This window comes from Somniosus microcephalus, chromosome 14 (genome assembly GCF_052327205.1).
Source record: "Somniosus microcephalus isolate GS21.2 chromosome 14, FLI_Smic_1.0, whole genome shotgun sequence".
Lineage (NCBI taxonomy): Eukaryota > Metazoa > Chordata > Chondrichthyes > Squaliformes > Somniosidae > Somniosus > Somniosus microcephalus.
Genome location: NC_141000.1, coordinates 80,008,451 through 80,026,852, shown reverse-complemented (window position 1 = coordinate 80,026,852; position 18,402 = coordinate 80,008,451). Strand labels below are relative to the sequence as shown.

The 18,402-nt window shown below is 47.7% G+C and overlaps 1 protein-coding gene across 4 annotated transcripts in view; it reads right to left on the bottom strand.

Moving 5' to 3' along the window:
* Positions 1-1,479: 1,479 nt before the first annotated feature.
* LOC147107608 (V-set domain-containing T-cell activation inhibitor 1-like) overlaps positions 1,480-18,402 on the bottom strand; it is a 116,888-nt gene continuing 99,965 nt past the window's right edge. For all 4 annotated transcript variants that reach the window (XM_086006773.1, XM_086006774.1, XM_086006771.1 and 1 more), the window contains exons 4-5: positions 4,470-4,751; positions 1,480-3,193 (exon numbers count right to left, since the gene is read on the bottom strand). In XM_086006773.1, the coding sequence (XP_085862899.1) occupies positions 3,141-3,193; positions 4,470-4,751 (335 nt within the window). In that variant the 3' untranslated portion in view covers positions 1,480-3,140. The remainder of the gene's footprint in view (positions 3,194-4,469; positions 4,752-18,402) is intronic.

Below are 18,402 nucleotides of genomic sequence, written 5' to 3'. Positions count from 1 at the left end.
CAGTTTTTGTCTAACTTTTGGCGGGCTCGTCTAAAATGATTAGTCATTTACTTTAACGACTTCTGGGGTGGTTGTCTCCTTGTTTTAATGGCTTCGATATCCTGGCTGTTTGTTATTTATGAAATTTAATCAGGTTTCCTGGCTTGGCAGCTACCTGTGAGCTGTTACCGATTATGTATGCAAAAAGTTGATGGCCTCAAGATTAGGTCCATTCTGACTTGATCTGTTCCAAGATGAAGAATGCATATTCTGTGTTTACCTAGCTGTCTGGCTTTACAAAGTCTTTTCACAGATTCATGCATGTTAGGTTTCGTTTCAGGGCCTGCCTTTTTGCAGGGCCTTGCTTTTAAAATCCTGTCGGTTTTGGTCACAAGGTTTTCAGAAGCCATTTTGGGTACCCTTTTTAATAACTTATCCATACAGGGTCCCTTTATCCATAACTTTTGGGGAATGTGGGAATTTTGAGAACCCTACAGTGTCATGGCAGCTTCCTGCATTGACGTGCAAGATCTTACATTGCTGGTTTCATACCACCTATATATTGAGGGACTGGAATTCCTTGTGATTCAAGAAGTGCAGGAGGTTTTGAGGTGCAACCCTTATTACTACATGGATATGATGATCTATAGCCCCTTGCATTCTGGGGAAGCCAGACATGAGATAAAAGTTTAAAGCCCTCTGATGTTGGGATCTAGATATGCTGTAATCTGACCTTCCCTGCCAGTTGCCTTGCAGCCTTGCTTGGGGTGGAGTCTCAAGCAAAGCAAAGACATTGCCACCAGATGGGGCGTGGCAAGGGGAGGGAACTCTCAGATGAGGATGAACAGCGATGGGTCAGTACACTCAATGAAAGATGTAGTTGCCCGCTGGCCTGCGTATGTAGATCCCATTTGTACCAGTATTTTTCAGCTTCTCCACTCCCAGTTGCCCTCCAAAGGCAGATGGTGAGAGATCAGAGCTTTCCTCACCTTCAACCTGTTTCTCTCCTCTCCTTCCCTTCCTACTCACCTTTCTTCTCTGTTTACCTCAAAAAGCCATTGTTTACTTTCAAAATTAAATTTGTTTTTCTTTAAAAAAAAATTAAATTAGAAGGAGGAACAACATTGTGGAGTAAAATTTTCACGGATGGTTCTTTTGCTCCCCCCACTGTAACTTCAGTGGTAGGTGGACAGCAACCTTGGAGAAATGGTACAAATGGTCATCTCCTCCATTTCCCTAGGGTTTCCACTGATTTTTCTGCCAAAGTTATGGCAGGAAATTAGGAGAACCCGCGTGGAAATTCTACCCTCACTGTGGAAAGGAAAATTGGGCAGTGTGTATAATCGATGGCTGAACCACTATCACCCATTTTTGCCCCACTGACATTCAATTTTGTTCCCATGTCTCTCTCTCGCTTTCTCTCTCTCTTAGTTATTAGCAATTAGAATTTCTCTCTGTTGTATGCAATTAACAACCATCAATAAAACAGAGGTGAGGTCATTATTTGGCTTCAAAATTCAGCTTTATTCTTTGAAAATTGAACTGTAAGCATGAAGACAAATTCTTTCACAACCTTCGTCACCCACATCTCACTTTGACCTCGGTCTTTCTTTTGCTTAGGTTAATATACTTTCTGAAGTTTATAGAAAAAGGTGTCTAAACAGTAGGCGATTATGTTTTCTCACTCTCTTGCACACACAAACAAGTGCACGCATGCGCACACAGCCTGTTTAATAAAAACTTCCCTCAATAAAGCTTTGTAAAACAAGCACAAATTTCAAAAGTTATTTTAAGAAAATCTACTGCGAGAAAATTAAGAAAAATATTCCATTACTACAACTGACTGAAGGGTACTGATGTATCTGGGGAATTAGGTACAATGCTCATGCTCAGACTGCACAATCCAAATACAGCTCACAGAGTCAATGCTCTGGGAAAAACAACAAGCTTAAGCCCAAGCCTTTGGAAGAAACCAAGGACTTAAAGGAAAAACCTTTATTGAAAGACTTAAAAGACAATTCAATGGATAAATGTAATCATGGTATAGTGAAGCATCAACTAAAGAGAGGTGAATTACATTTTTAAATCCTTATTTTAGACAAAAGAAATTTCAGTTACTGGAAAAAATGGCAGATCTTAAGTTTTCAGATGATGGTTGACTAATCTGCTCCACAACAGCAGCTGCTGGCCAGAGCCTACTTGCTGATTCAGACAAAGTATTTTTAATTAGGGGAATTACACAGGATCACAGCGGTTGTGTGACAGGGAAAATTTGACAGAGCTAAGTGTTCTAAATGGAAAAATCCTATTACAGAAGCACCTACAGGCAATTACAAATACAAATTTTGAGCATTCTATAGAATGATTTACAGGTTACAGGACATATTCTATTCATCTGAAGTGTTGAGACAAAGGCTTGTGTCTGCAACGTTCAACGCAATTAACTTCAGATTTACAAGACCCAGAAATTGGGTTACTTACCACCACCCGTTAGTGCTGGAATCCTGGCAACAAATGGTGGCCGCCACTCTAACACCCTTCTTTGGCACGGGACTCGGCGGCTGCTATTTTGGCGAGGGCCTTAGTACTGCCAATAGCAGTGCTGGCCCTGGAGATGCAAATGGGAACAGTGTGACGTCAGTCGGCTTGCAACGCCGATTACCATCGCACTCTGCGAACTTCGATCTTAGCGCTGAGTCCTAAGCTCACTCTGAAATGTGAGCATGCAGCAGACTGACAGAGATGCTGTCAGCACTTCTTAAAGGGGCACTTTGCATTTAAACTTTTGGACTGGATTTTTATTTTACTGAAGCAGTGGCTTGGTGCAATAAATGTTAACTTTTTTTTTTTTTTTTTTATATAAAGTGTGCAGGGAGTGCAGCTGGACACTTCAAAGGCCTCGGATGGTAAAGGATGACCTCTGAGAAGACACAAAATGCCGGAAATACTCAGGTCAGCCAGCATCCGTGGATGCGTGTGTCGCTGGCAAGGCCAGCATTTATTGCCCATCCCTAGATCTATAAGCAAAGAAACAGACAATTCTTTAAATGATTAGAATAGCCACAGGTTTTCTTCTGAAAAAGCTTTGCAATCCATAATGAGGATCGAAGAATTATTCTGAGAAATTATTTACACGCTCCAAAGGCAACATAGCTTTTGATTTATAAATCTGACAATTTTTTTCCATCATCTAAACGAATCATGGTTCCCCCATCTGAAAATAAAGGAAATATAAAGACATCAGTATTTCTTCAGTTAGTGCTGTTATGAGATGCAGATGTGTAAAAACAGTGCCATCACATTAGAGTCCTGCAATATCTAATATAATTGTTCAAGATATCTTATAATTACAATTACTGTAAATGCAAGAGTATGGGTGATGCCCATTTTATATATGTAACCTTGGGCTACTTCATCCTCAGTTCCAAGAAATAACAGAAGTGTCCATTTTCTTTAGCTGCTGTTTTAACAGTGCTGAAATGTGCACTTCCTCAAAATGTGATTGTTAGTAAGAATGCAAAAAATAGCTCCCAATCATTCAGCACCACTAACAATAATCTTCTGAAGCTTCTCATGAGCTACATCCAGTATAAATATCCCAAAATTAATTAATTCAGCTGAGCAGATTGTAATTTTCATGTAAAATTACTTTTAAAAAAAACATTTTGATTTACTCACAAGGTTCTAAATGTGCTTAGTCCTGAAGTGGCTGTCCTCACATTCCCTGACTTTCCTCAAGAATAGTTTCAAGTACAGTACAGATAAAGATGCTAATTTTTAACATGGATAGAAAGTTTCCTCCCTGTTTGAGTAGACCCCTGTTTTCTTATTGAAACAAATATGTTGGGTTTTGTATATATTCCTCAGTTAAGCTTTCAACCCCTGAAGAAACTGGCAGATTAAGAGTCACATTCAAGAAAAAGATTCTTCACTTTTGGTCACTAACAGCTTACACTGTAACAGCCTTACAAAACTAGAACTGTAGGTGAAATCACAATGCAATACCTCCCATACTAAAACAGAATGCATAAACTTTACTTTAGCTGCTATTTTAAGACATTAATCCAACTATTTGTGAAGACGGATATAAAGAATTCTAACGTATCAGTCAATTCCTAATATGGGGTAACCGTTATACCCAATTTATCCCTTAAATTATCGATCTGGGTTTCCACTCTGTTTGCAAATAAACATTTCATGAATCCCTCTTGTTGGGTTAACACCTCCGTTAAAAGTACCAAAGGAATTGCAAATGAATGTGTTACATGTTCACTCTAATATCACGCAGTATAATTTCAAGGCATAGGTTTCCTGTGTCTTTAAAATATTTCTGCTTCTCCTTCAGGTTATTTTTGTCCTTACTCAGCCTCTACGGTCTTGTTTTGCTGTGATTCTCCTTCTACCCAACAGATATATTTCTTTTTCACAACTCTTACAATGGTCTGTTAAGTTACCTTTAACATGAGCATTAACCTCACAAATAAACTCACCCGAGAATGCTACTCGAATACGCTTAGGCTCTGCCATCCACTTATGCTTCATGGAGCAGATATACTGATTCGCCAAGTTATGCTGCTGTTTTAGGTCATATGACACATTCAAAAATCCATTGTTGTCTGGCGTCAGGGTTGTTTTACAATCCTTGTTCAAATCGTCACCGGATGTATCACTCCAGTTAATCACTGGGGCTGGGTACCATCCTGAAGAGTGGCAAGACAGCACGTCAGCACCAGTTTCATCAGACTTCCATGAGATATGGATATCAGCAGTACCTTTTGCAAAGAAAGAAATGTGAATTATAGTCACTGAACTTTAGCATGTCATTAGATAGGGCACAATATAGATAAGAATGTGCCTGCAACCCCGTTATAGAACATTACTTTTTTCATAATAGCTGATATTTAAGAGATTCTCTATACCACAGCCAATAATGTGATGGTGTTTACTTCAGAGCAAAAAAGCCCCAATGAAAGTGCAAGGAGTGAGTTGTGTGCTTTATTTAATCTAATAAAGCTCCTAATTCCAGCATAAAGGTATGTAGGTGATTGTATTGACAGATAGTCCTGATGTGCCAAGTTCTTTGTAAACATATTGGCCGGAATTTTCATTACCTAGACGGGTCGGATGCGGGCAGTCGCCATTGCGGGTCGGAACCCCGTTCTTTTCATCCCGCTCCTCAGATCGACTTTCCGTTAATGGCGCCTATTAAGGCAGGCCTGTGAGCTACCCTGCCCTATTAAATAGTGCGGGTCCGATGACATCATCGATGACTCATTTGCAGCGGGGATATTTAAAGCAGGCTTGGCCACATTGTGTTTGAAGGTTCATCTAGGGGTGTGCAGGCAGTACACAGCACCATCTGGTTATTGCTCAGCCTTGCAGAGATGGCTTCACAGAGACAGAAGGCTGCACCCAGGGTTGTCCGATGACTCACTACACATTCTTGTGGAGGGAGTCAGAGCACGCAGAGAGATCCTTTGCCCTGCTGATAGGCGCAAGAGACCTCCCCAGGAGACAAAAAGAGCCTGGCTCCAAATTGCAGAGGAAGTCCACAGCAGGGATGTGGTGCGGAGGACCTGGGTGCAGTGCCGGAAGCGCTTCAATGATCTCCTGAGATCAGGAAAGGTGAGTGCAAAGCCACACTCCACTTCATCCTGCTGTGCCTGTCACCGCATCCCCATCACTCTGCCTTCCCAACCCTACTCCTGCACATCATTCCTCACACCAACATACCTTTGCATGTCCACCCATCCCTCTCTATCTACATACTCACATCCCCCTCTGACTAACCACCCCTCACACTCACCCTCATCCTAATGCAATCATACCAACTAACACACAAGGAGGCACTTTGGCATTGGCACCCCACTCCATCACAGTCATCCTCTAAAGATGTAACCCACACACACCTTACACTCATGCCATCACTCTCACTCAAACTTCTCTTCTTTCCATTGTTAAGTCTGTGTGTTATAGTGAGAATTACTACACAGACCACAAGAGTAAATTTTAACAGGACTTTACTAGTCGGAGGTCAGGGCGGAACTGCCCAATAAATCATTACACAGCACTTATATACCGGTGTGGTCACCACCGGTATTACAGTATACAGCAGCCAAGATAAAGTAGAGCAACTCTTAAAATAGTTCTCTTAAAGGTGGAACGGTTACATACACCACAATCCTCCCTTTTTAGCTTAACAGTATATATTCCCCATTAACATAACATAATAACATATATACACAACTTCATGTAAAAACAGTTCACAGGTTCAGTCTCTCTGGAGGCTTCCTGACTCGGTCCGGATAACGCCTCAGTGGTGTAGTAGTTTTCGGTGGGGTAGTAGGTTCTTTTGGCAAGGTCGATTCGGCTTGAATGCCAGTGTCGGGTTCATCTGATTCCAGTATCACCGGATTGGAGGTAGATACTATGGGTATCTCTGCTTCATCATTAGGCGTATAGAGTTGTGGAGTAGGTTGTCCCTTTTCGGCTGACTCTATGATCTGGTCAGCATGGCGCCTTATTATGCTTTCACCAATGTCCACGGTATACATCAGCGGTCCTAGTCATGTGCAAATAGTTCCAGGCTGCCATTTCTCGGTACGGTAGTCCCGGGCCAAAACTTGTTGACCTATCTTGAAGGTTCTAGTTGGCCTTTCATTCATGCCTTGAAATTGCCGGTTCTCTACGTCCCTTCTGATGTTTGGCTTGATCAAATCCAGCCGGCATCTTAGTCTTCTATTGAAAAACATCATGGCGGGAGTTTGGTTTGTAACCACATGTGTTGCATTCCTGTACGCCAACAAGTTATCTACCTTATGTTGTAGATTTATGTCTTCATTACCCATGGCCTTTATGGCCTTCTTGAAGGTCTGGACAAACCTTTCCGCTAATCCATTGGTGGCGGGATGGTATGGGGCGGACGTGTAGTGCTTAACCCCATTGTTTTTTAAGAACTTCCTGAATTCTTCGGACACAAATTGCGGTCCATTATCAGAACAGATCTGTTCTGGCAGCCCATTCCTGGCAAATATGGTCCTTAATACTGTGATGGTTTTTTCCGTGGTGGTGGAGGACATCTTTATTACCTCCGGCCACTTGGAGTGTGCATCCACCGCGATTAAGAACATTGAGTCCATAAATGGACCAGCAAAGTCGATATGTACCCTTTTCCATGGAGATGAGGGCCACTCCCATGGATGTAGAGGGGCTTGTGGTGGGGCGTTTTGGACCTTCTGGCATCCTAGACAGCTCTTGGTCATTTCTTCGATGTCTCCATCGATACCTGGCCACCACACAAACGCTCTGGCTAGGTTCTTCATTTTCACTCCACCCAGATGTCCCTCGTGAAGCTCCTTTAGCACTTTATGCTGGAGTTTGGGTGGAATCACCACTCTGGATCCACACATCAAAGTTCCTCGGCACACTGACAGCTGCTCTCTTCTTTGCGAGAATGCTGGCAACAGTGGTTCACCATGTGCTGGCCATCCCTTCACCGTTAAATCGTAGACTCGTGAGAGTCGGGTCATTTCTCGTTTCCTTTTCGATGGTAGAATTTGTTACTGGTAGACATTCCACTATGGTTGAGTGGAATATCTCCACTGGGTCCACTGTAGGCGCCTCTTCTACCGTTGGCAACGGTAGGCGCAATAAACCGTCAGCATTCCCATGCTGTTTTGATCCTTTGTATTCTATGTCATATTGGTGTGCCCCTAGGAAAAGGGACCACCTCTGTAGCCTTTGCACTGTCATAATGGAAACGCCCTTTTTAGGGTTGAATATGGATACCAACGGCTGGTGGTCTGTCAGCAGTGTAAACTTCTGGCCCTGCAGGTAATGATTAAACTTCTTTACTCCCCACACCAGGCTGAGAGCCTCCCTATCTATCTGAGCATAGTTGCGCTCAGTGGAGGTCAATGATCTGGATGCAAATGCGACTGGCCTTTCCAAGCCATTTGGCAACTTGTGTGAGAGTACTGCTCCAATACCATAAGGAGAAGCATCACAAGCTAAACGAATAGGTAGCGTTGGGTTGAAATGAGCCAACACTTCCTCTGAGGTGATCAATGTCTTGCTTTTGCGAAAGGCCTTCTTACAGTCCTCGCTCCACTTCCATGGTACTTCTTTCTGCAAAAGAGCATTCAGCGGGTGCAGCACCGTGGATAGATTTGGCAGAAACTTATGGTAATAGTTAATCAACCCTAGGAACGACCTCAACTGGGATACATTTTCCGGAGCGGGAGCCTTCACAACAGCTTCGATCTTGTCAGGTGACTTGTGCAGCCCCTCCTGGTCAATGACATGACCACAGTACGAGATCCGTTTCTGAAAGGACTCACGTTTCTGGCGATTAACTCGAAGTCCATATTCCTTCAATCTGGTGAGCACCAGTTTCAAATTTGCAAGGTGTTCCTCATCGTCATCTCCTGTAATCAGGATATCGTCCAAGTAACATTGAGTGTTTGGAATTCCCTGTAATACCTGCTCCATGGCCCTCTGCCAGATTGCTGGAGCCGAAGCCACTCCAAAAACCAGTCTATTATATCGATACAAGCCTCTGTGCGTGTTGATTGTGAGATACTGGCGCGACTCTTCCTCAACTTCCATCTGTAAGTACGCTTGCGCCAGGTCTATCTTGGTGAAGTGTTTCCCGCCAGACAATGAAGCAAAGATATCCTCAATCCGCGGAAGCGGATATTGCACCGTGTGAAGCATCGGATTAACTGTGATCTTGAAGTCTCCACAGATGTGGACCTTCCCCGGTTCCCCTGGCTTGTTACTCGATGAACGCTTCATGACGGGAACAATGGGCGTGGCCCACTCACTCCAGTCCACCTTAGACAGTACTCCTGAACGTTCTAGCCCTTCCAGCTCAGCTTCCACAGCAGGTCATATCGCATAAGGTACCGGTCTGGCTTTGAAAAATTTTGGGTTTGCATGTTCTGCAATCTTGATTTTTGCCTTAATTCCTCTTAATGTTCCCAGTCCCTGTTGGAACACCTCTTTAGCCTCATCCAATATTCTGGACAATCGTTCAGGTTTGACATTTTTTTTTCCGGAATCTACCGTCATTGCTTTTAGGGAGTGCCAGTCCATATTTATTTTCCTGATCCACTCCCGTCCCAGAAGTGGTGGACCTCCCTCAGGTAGTACATATAAGTCCATTCCTTGGTGTTCTTTGCCCTTGTGTATCACCTTGACTTTTATCTTTCTGATGGGGTATACTCTTTGCCCCGTGTATGTCTGCAATACTATCTCCGTATCCCGTAGGGGAATATGTGTGAATAACCTTTTGTAATCTTGCTTATTCATGACCGTCAACGCCGATCCGGTGTCCAATTCCATCTTCACTTGGACTCCTGCTATCTGCAGTGTGACCCAGATAGTTTGTAGGTCAGCTTAATTACATTGTGAATTCTCAGACTACCCAGTTCCTTGCTGTTGGAGTCTGAATCCGAATTCTGTTCATCCGAACTCTTCTCAGCCACCTTATGTACCTTTCTGCACTTTTCCTGCGGTGACTTTTTGTTGCTGGTCTTCTTTCCTGACCGGCATACTTTAGCTATGTGACCAAGCTTGCCACATTTTCTACATTCCTGGTTTTTAAACCAGCATTGGTTCTGATCGTGTGTTGTCTTTCCACAACGATAACATTTCGTTATACCCAAAGCCATTTGATCTACGCTGAGTACCGCTGCCTTCATCTGCATTTCCGCAGTGCCTCTCGCTGCGGCTTCGTGCGATGCTGCAATAGTGACAGCCTTATCAAGTGTAAGATCATTCTCTTCAAGCAGCCGCTTTTGTGTTCCTTCTTTCGACAATCCACACACGAATTTGTCTCTCAGTGCCTCTGTCAGTCTTTCCCCAAACTGACAGTATTTCGCTAGCTTACGCAGTTCAATTAAATACTCCGCGTTGCTTTCCTCTTTCAGTTGCGTTCTCGCATAAAATTTAAATCGTTCCGCTAACATCAGCGGTGTGGGGTTCAAATGATTTTTCAGGACAGCAACAATTTTAGCGAAAGTCTGATCCGTCGGTTTAGCTGGTGATAGAAGATGCTTCAATAGCCCGTATGTCTTCGCACCCATTGAGTTTAGTAAGGTTAGTGCTTTATCTTCATCTGATACTTTATTTGCCTTACAATATATCTCTATGCGTTCTACATACGTGGCCCAATCTTCAACATCGGGATCGAAATCGTTGATGTTACCACGCTTAGGCATCCTCGCAATCTTCTTGAGAAACAAAAATAAATTTTTCTTTTATTTATTTATTTTTTCCAAAATGGCGGTTTCCCGCGCTTGTCTTCTTCCCCCGCCTACAAAAATGGCGGCTTCCCGCGTTTGCCTTTCTCCCCCACTGGCTGTAATGGCGATTGCCGTATTGCTGCGTTCGCCCTCCCCAGCGGTTTTCAAATCGTGCCTCCCAGCCCCTCTTGCAGTCCGGTCCTTCCCCCCCCGGCTGCGGCTGAGTTCTCCGCGTTTTTTTTTTTTTATTTTCTCCCGCGCCTTACGCTGACCCGGTCGCTGCGCCTCGCGGCCTCGGTAGCTGCCCGGCCTTTTTCACCGGTCGCGGTCGAGCTCTCTCGACGCTGTTGCGTCTCCCAGCCCGCTTGCAGCCCGGTCTTTTACACCGGCTGCGTTTGCATTCACCGCGGCTCCCATGCCTTACGCTGCCCCAGTCTCAGCACCTCTGGCCCCGACTTCTGTCCGGCTCTTTTCCCCGGCCGTGGTCGAGTTCTCCGCCCTTATATCCTCCGTTTTTCCCTCCCCTACTTCACAGCCAACGTGGCCGACTTGCTGCTCATCGCTGATCGGCTTACCCACCACCGTGATAGAAGGGATGATCACTGCCTGTTGCTGCTGGAAGACTTCGTGTCAGGATTCTTCCTTTGCTCTTCAGACCTGCGTCTTCTCTCAGCAGGATGATGAGGGCGGATGCCTCCTCTCAACACCCGTCAACTGCCTTGGATGTATCTCTGCCGCAGGGTAAGATCGTACTCGTCGCCACTGTTAAGTCTGTGTGTTATAGTGAGAATTACTACACAGACCACAAGAGTACATTTTAACAGGACTTTACTAGTCGAAGGTCAGGGCGGAACTGCCCAATAAATCATTACACAGCACTTATATACCGGTGTGGTCACCACCGGTATTACAGTATACAGCAGCCAAGATAAAGTAGTGCAACTCTTAAAATAGTTCTCTTAAAGGTGGAACGGTTACATACACCACATCCATCCTTGTAGGAGAAACGCGCGCACAACAGGGAGGGGGAGAGAACCGGAGGTGGCCCTCCATCATTCGCCACGTTGACTCCAGCAGAGGAGGCCACCCTGGAGGTCTCAGGAGTTGCAGAGCAGCTGGCGGTGGGAGACAGAGAAAGGAGGACTTCACAGCAACCTGGTGACAAAATTACATCTCATACAGCCACATGGCATACAGCAGTCACTCATATGGGGACTGATGTCAGCAGCCAGAGAATGTTCATCACGTGCGTAATGGTATCGTTGGTATCGTTAGCCTTTCTTAATATAACATATATCTAAATCATCTCTTTACTCTCCCACAGGTCCATTAAGAACTCCTCCATACCCCGCCCCCCCCCCCCCCCGCCGAAGAGGAAGAGGAAGACGACTCCTCAGAGGAGCCTCCAGCCTCTGAGGGTGCAGTCACCAGACCTATGCACACCCAGCACCAGCGCAGATACGCGCACTTGGTGGGTCCTACGTGACAGAGTAGTTTTGTCACTGATGCACTATCAATTGCTACAAAAGACTGGAGATTGAGAAAGTAATAAACAGGCTTTTATTACCAAAGAACAGAGCATGCCTCTTGTGGTTGCCTGGTATCCAAAAGGGCTGGAGGCTTCTGAGCAGCGACCTTTATACCCAGCCATGAGGGTGGAGCCAGGGGCGGAGTCAGCTGAGGCATGCACAGACAAGTACAACAATATGCAAGAGTGAACAACAGTACTAACAGTGAACAACAATACTAACAACAGTGGTTTACCACATTCACCCCTTGTTTAGAATTGAGTCCGGCGGGGTGAAGTGCACTAAAAATTCGTGTACTGAAGTCTATCAGGAGGCCTTGTAAGCCGTCCTGAGCGTCGCAGCAGCGGCGGTGATGGTGCAGCATCCAATGGTGAACCCGGTGTCTCGTTCAGAGGAGGTGTAGCAGGTGGCGGACCCTGGGGCTGCTGCATGCCGTCTACAGGGGTCAGAGCATGGGTAATGGGAGGTAGCGATGGTGGTCTCTCAGAGGCACCCGAAGGTGCGAGGTCTCGTGCGGGGACTGTGTCCTGGGGGTAGGCAGGAGTAGCGGTGGGTGGCGAAGAGGGTGTTTCAGGAGCACCTGCAGGTGCGAGGTCTCGAATGGAGACTGTGTCCTCCCGCCCGTCCGGGTACACCACGTAAGCATACTGCGGGTTGGCGTGGAGGAGGCTCACCCTCTCGACCAGGGGGTCCGCCTTATGGGTCCTCACGTGCTTCCGCAGTAGGACGGGACCTGGAGAAGTCAGCCATGTTGGTAGCGAAATCCCCGACGTGGACTTCCTGGGGAAGGAGAACATTCTCTCGTGAGGAGTGGCATTGGTGGGTGTACAGAGCAGCGACCGAATGGAATGGAGCGCCGCAGGGAGGACCTCCTGCCAGCGGGAGGTCGGAAGGCCCTTAGATTTTAAGTTTAAAAGGACTGCCTTCCAGACTGTCGCATTCTCCCTTTCCACCTGGCCGTTACCCCGGGGGTTGTAGCTGGTGGTCCTGCTTGTAGCAATGCCTCTCGCGAGCAGGTACTGCCGAAGTTCGTCGCTCATAAAAGATGAGCCCCTGTCGCTATGGATATAGCTAGGGAAACCGAACAAGGCGAAGAGGTCATTCAGACATTTAATGACCGTGGTACTGGTCATGTCCGAGCAAGGGATGGCAAACGGGAAACGGGAGTACTCATCAATTATATTGAGGAAGTACACATTGCGGTCAGAGGAGGGGAGGGGCCCTTTAAAATCGATGCTCAGCCGCTCGAAGGGGCGCGTGGCTTTGATCAGGCTCGCTCTGTCTGGCCTATAAAAATGCGGCTTGCACTCGGCACAGATCTGGCAGTGCCTGGTCATGGTCCTGACCTCCTCGATGGAGTAGGGCAGGTTACGGGATTTGATAAAATGGAAGAACCTGGTGACCCCCGGGTGGCAGAGGTCATTGTGGAGGGTCTGTAGCCTATCAACCTGCGCGTTGGCGCACGTACCACGTGATAGGGCATCTGGGGGCTCATTGAGTTTCCCGGGCCGGTACAAGATATCGTAATTGTAGGTGGAGAGTTCGATTCTCCACCTTAAGATCTTGTCATTCTTGATTTTGCCCCGCTGCTTATTATGAAACATAAAAGCCACTGAACGCTGGTCAGTGAGCAGGGTAAATCGTTTTCCGGCCAGGTAATGCCGCCAATGTCGCACGGCTTCCACAATGGCCTGGGCCTCCTTTTCGACAGAGGAGTGTCGAATCTCGGGGCCCTGGAGGGTCCTTGAGAAAAAGGCCACGGGTCTCCCCGCCTGGTTAAGGGTTGCAGCTAGGGCAAAGTCGGATGCGTCGCTCTCCACTTGAAAAGGAAGGGACTCATCCACAGCGTGCATTGTGGCCTTCGCAATGTCTCCTTTTATGAGAGTGAAGGCTGCACAGGCCTCTGCTGTCAGGGGGAAGGAGGCGGACTTGATGAGGGGTCGGGCTTTATCCGCATAGTTGGGCACCCACTGAGCATAGTAAGAGAAAAACCCCAGGCATCTCTTCAGTGCTTTCTGGCAGTGGGGGAGGGGGAGCTCCATAAGGGGGCGCATTCTATCGGGGTCTGGGCCGATGACTCCGTTCTCCACTACGCAGCCAAGAATAGCGAGGCGCGTAGTACGAAACATACATTTGTCTTTGTTGTATGTGAGATTCAGCCGCTGGGCCGTCCGGAGGAATTTCTCTAGATTAACGTCGTGGTCCTGCTGGTCGTGGCCGCAGATGGTGACGTTGTCTAGATATGGGAAAGTGGCCTGGAGCGCGTTCTGGTCAACCATCCGGTCCATCTCCCGTTGGAAGACAGAAACTCCGTTGGTGACGCCGAAGGGAACTCTGAGAAAGTGATAGAGCCGACCGTCAGCTTCAAAAGCTGTGTACTGGCGGTCCTCAGCCCTGATGGGGAGCTGGTGGTATGCCGACTTCAGATCAATCGTCGAGAACACCCGGTATTGTGCTATCTGATTGACCATGTCAGATATGCGGGGGAGTGGGTATGCATCTAGTTGGGTGTAGCGATTGATCGTCTGGCTGTAGTCAATAACTAGGCGCTGTTTTTCGCCAGTCTTCACTACCACCACTTGTGCTCGCCATGGGCTGGTGCTACTTTCAATAATCCCTTCCTTCAGGAGTCTCGCTACCTCGGATTTAATGAAGCTCCTATCCCCAACACTGTAACGCCTGCTTTTGGTAGCGATGGGCTTACAGTCGCGGGTGAGGTTAGCGAACAAGGAGGGGGGGGGGACTTTAAGGGTGGAGAGGCTGCAAATGGTGCACGGCGGGCGATTTAAAAGCTGCTGGCGTTAGCGGTCTTCCCTTTGCAGGCGCTAACGTAGTGACCTTTCTTCCCGCAGTCGGAGCAGGTAGCATTCTTCGCGGGGCAGCGTGCTCTAGGGTGTTTAGCTTGGCCACAAAAATAGCATTTTTGTGCCTTGGACATCGCTGCAGCAGTCGGAGGTGGCGGTCCCATGGCCCAAGATTGCGGCGTCCACGGCGCGGGGCGATGAGGGGAGAAAGCGTCCATATTTCTGTGGGCCGCGTCGAGCGAGAGCGCGAGGGACACTGCCTTTGTCAGGTCTATTTCACCCTTCTCCAGCAGCCTCTGCCGGGAGTAGTCGGACCTTAGACCCGCAACGAAAGCGTCTCGTATCAATCCCTCCGCATGTGCCGCGGCCGATACTTCCTTGCAGTCGCAGCCGCGTCCGAGTACCCGCAGTGCCCGTAGGAAGGCTTCCACCGATTCCCCGGGCTGCTGTCTGCGAGATCTTAAAAGGTGCCTGGCATAGACCGTGTTAACCGGGCGTGCATACTGCCCTTTCAGTAGGTCGATAGCCGCCGCGTAGGTCGTCGCATCTTGGATTAAAGTATAGACTTGGTGGCTCACCTTCGAGGCCAGGATTTTCAGTTTATTTTCATCAAGAGTCACGGTCGAGGCTTCCAGATACGCCTCAAAGCAACGCAGCCATTGTGCGAATTTAGTCGACGAACCCGCTTCTTGGGGGTCTAGGTCCAGGCATGTTGGTCTGAGGGCTCGCAGCAGCGCCTGCTGCTCAGCGTTTTGCGCCATCGGTTGATCAGCATCCGCAGCCAACATTTAACTTTGGTAATAAAATTGATGCACTATCAATTGCTACAAAAGACTGGAGATTGAGAAAGTAATAAACAGGCTTTTATTACCAAAGAACAGAGCATGCCTCTTGTGGTTGCCTGGTATCCAAAAGGGCTGGAGGCTTCTGAGCAGCGACCTTTATACCCAGCCATGAGGGTGGAGCCAGGGGCGGAGTCAGCTGAGGCATGCACAGACAAGTACAACAATATGCAAGAGTGAACAACAGTACTAACAGTGAACAACAATACTAACAACAGTGGTTTACCACAGTCACCTGGTGTCTCAAATCACAAGTGAGCAAGAGGAGATGATGGCGACAGGGAGAGCAGTAGAGACTCCTCGCTGCAGGACGCACCCAGCCCTGCTCAGCAGCATACAGACGCTCAGCCTCGGGGACCATCGAGAAAGCGGGCGATCCTGGAGGTGCAGGAAAAAGTGCAGGAGGCTCTGACAGGTTTTGCGGCTGCAATATCTGCAAATGTGCAGTGAATTGAAGAGTTCATCTCCAACATGAGCACCACCATGTCGCAGGTGATGGCGACTGTAGGCTCTTCCATGAAAAGGATGGTCACCTGCGTGGAGCAGCTAATGCGCCACTCACATGAGCACATGCTATCTATGGAGAGCGCAAGGGTAAGCACATGGGTGTTTAAAGAAGTGTTTTTGTTAAAGTTCCATTACTGTTATGTCACTTATAAAACTATTTATTTTCACCACTTTCAGGTCATGCCTATTTTTGTCTCCTACTTAGTGCAGTGAGTTGCAGTGAATGGTGAGACATAACGTTACTTCCACCAATGGGGGTCAGTGTGAAAGGAATGGCTTGGTCATTGTAGGGATGCTTTATGGTGTTGTGGTCGGGGGGACGGGTGGAGAACCTGGCGCAGCGTGTGGCAGCCATATGGGTGTAATGCAGGAACGTAAGTAAATCTGGCCACAATGAGGCCATCCCTGGCCTCCCGGCAGCAATGTGCTCAGGTGCTGCTCTCATCTGGACCTCAGGTTCCTCCTCCTCATCTTCCAGCTGAGGTTCCTCCTCCTCTGAAGTGGCTGTGCGCTCAGTGCCTTGCTCCTCATGCAGCACTAATCCTCACTGCTGCGCTATGTTGTGCAGCGCACAGCAGACAACGACGATTCTGGAGACCCTGGCTGGTGCATACTGAAGGGCTCCTCCAGATCTGTCAAGGCATCTGAAGCGCATTTTCAACATGCCTATTGTCTGCTCGATGACACATCTGGTGGACATGTGGCTTTCATTGTATTTATTCTCGGCCTCAGTACTTGGCCTTCTCAAAGGTGTCATGAGCCACATCTTCAGTGGATAGCCCTCGTCTCCAAGCAGCCAGCCGGTAAATGTATTTTGTGGAGTGAAGAGCTGAGGAAGGGTGGACTGGCGCAAGACGAAAGGGTCAAGACAGTTGCCAGGGAATCTGGTGCACACATGCATGATAATCTTCCTTTGGTTGCAGACCAGCTGCACACTGAGGGAGGGGGAAGCCCTTGCGGTTCACTCCTGGGTGATGATGGGGTGCCACGTGTGCAGTCGATGACGCCCTGCACCTGTGGGAAGTCAGCCAGAGCCACAAAGCCGAGCGCCCGCTCAGTAACACTGGCTTCATCAGTGGCAAAGTTGATATAATTGGCTGACTTGTCAAACATGGCATCGGTGACCTGGGAGAAGCATCTGTGGGCGGCCGACTGCAACATGCCGCAAATGTCTGCTGCAGATCCCTGGAAGAAGCCTGAGGCGAAGGAGTTGAGGGCGGTGGTGACTTTGTCAGCCACGGGTAAGGTGCATCTACCAGGCCCTTTGGGCTGCAGGTCTTGTTCCAGCGAGCTGCAAATGTCTGACGACCTGGCGTGATAGCCTGAGCCTCCTTTGGCACTGCTGCTCAGTCATGTTGAGGAAGCTCATCCTCTGCCTGTATACCCTGTGTTGGGGGTATCACCTCCCGCGCGGTGCAGCCCTACGCTGATGCCCTCTGTCCTGTGGAGCATCAGGTCATTGAGGAGAAGGTTGTTGGTGTTGTTACGGATGCTGCTGCTGGTGTTGGAGCTCATCATGGTCTGATTCTGAGGACCAATGTGAGACAGTACAAATGGCACCCATGCTGATGTAATAGATGGCAGGTCAAGTAGAGATCAGTGATAGTTAGTAGTAATGCAGTGAGAGTGGCTTCTGAATTTGCAGAAAAGACTTGCAAAATCTGTACTCAAAATACACTCAGCAAGAGCCTTTCCCTTAGGCAAGTATACAGTGGCAGTATTTATTGTGCTTTCCATGCGCTGCAGTAATGACCTTGATCAATGGTCACTGAACTTCCGCCTCAGGTTGACAGACATGGTTCACAAGCTGCGTGATTCCCGTGGTCATGCAGTTAAATTTAAAAGGTCTGGTTAAAAACAGAGTTAAGGGTCTGACAACAAGGTATTAATGAGTTAAATTAGGTCGCCCGCCTGTGCCGTTCTGGTCCGTGCCGCGCCAGCAAATGCGCCCGAGATCAAGGCGCGAGGAGGCGGGATGATGTCAGGGTTCCAACATGCTCCCATTTATTGGGAATTTTACTCCCGACCCACCTCCAAGGCAGCATGAAAATTCCGGCCATTGTTTTCTTGTGTTTCTTTTTCATGACGTTTCTAATTTGAATAAATCCATAAAATGTCACTTTTTTTTTCTTTTTATGTTGATTTTAAAGGACCGTTTGGCAGATTTTCCTGTTCCTGAGGTATTAAATTTGCCTGGACGCAGTGCGGAAAAGAAAATCAGGTAGGGAGAATGGAACACCTGTGAGGGAGCCAGTGATTTTCCTTCTATTCATTTAAAATGGACCAAAAATTAGGAAAGCACCTTGACAGGTGTGTGATCCTCGCCACTTCGGGGTGGGGGAGAGGAAAGGAATCGGAGAGGGGGGGGGAGAGAGAGAGGGAATCCGAGGGAGAGGGGGGGAGAGAGAGGGAATCAGAGGGAGAGTGGGGGAGAGGGAATCGGAGGGAGGGGGAGAGAGGGAATCGGAGAGAGAGATTTGGAGAGAGGGGGAGA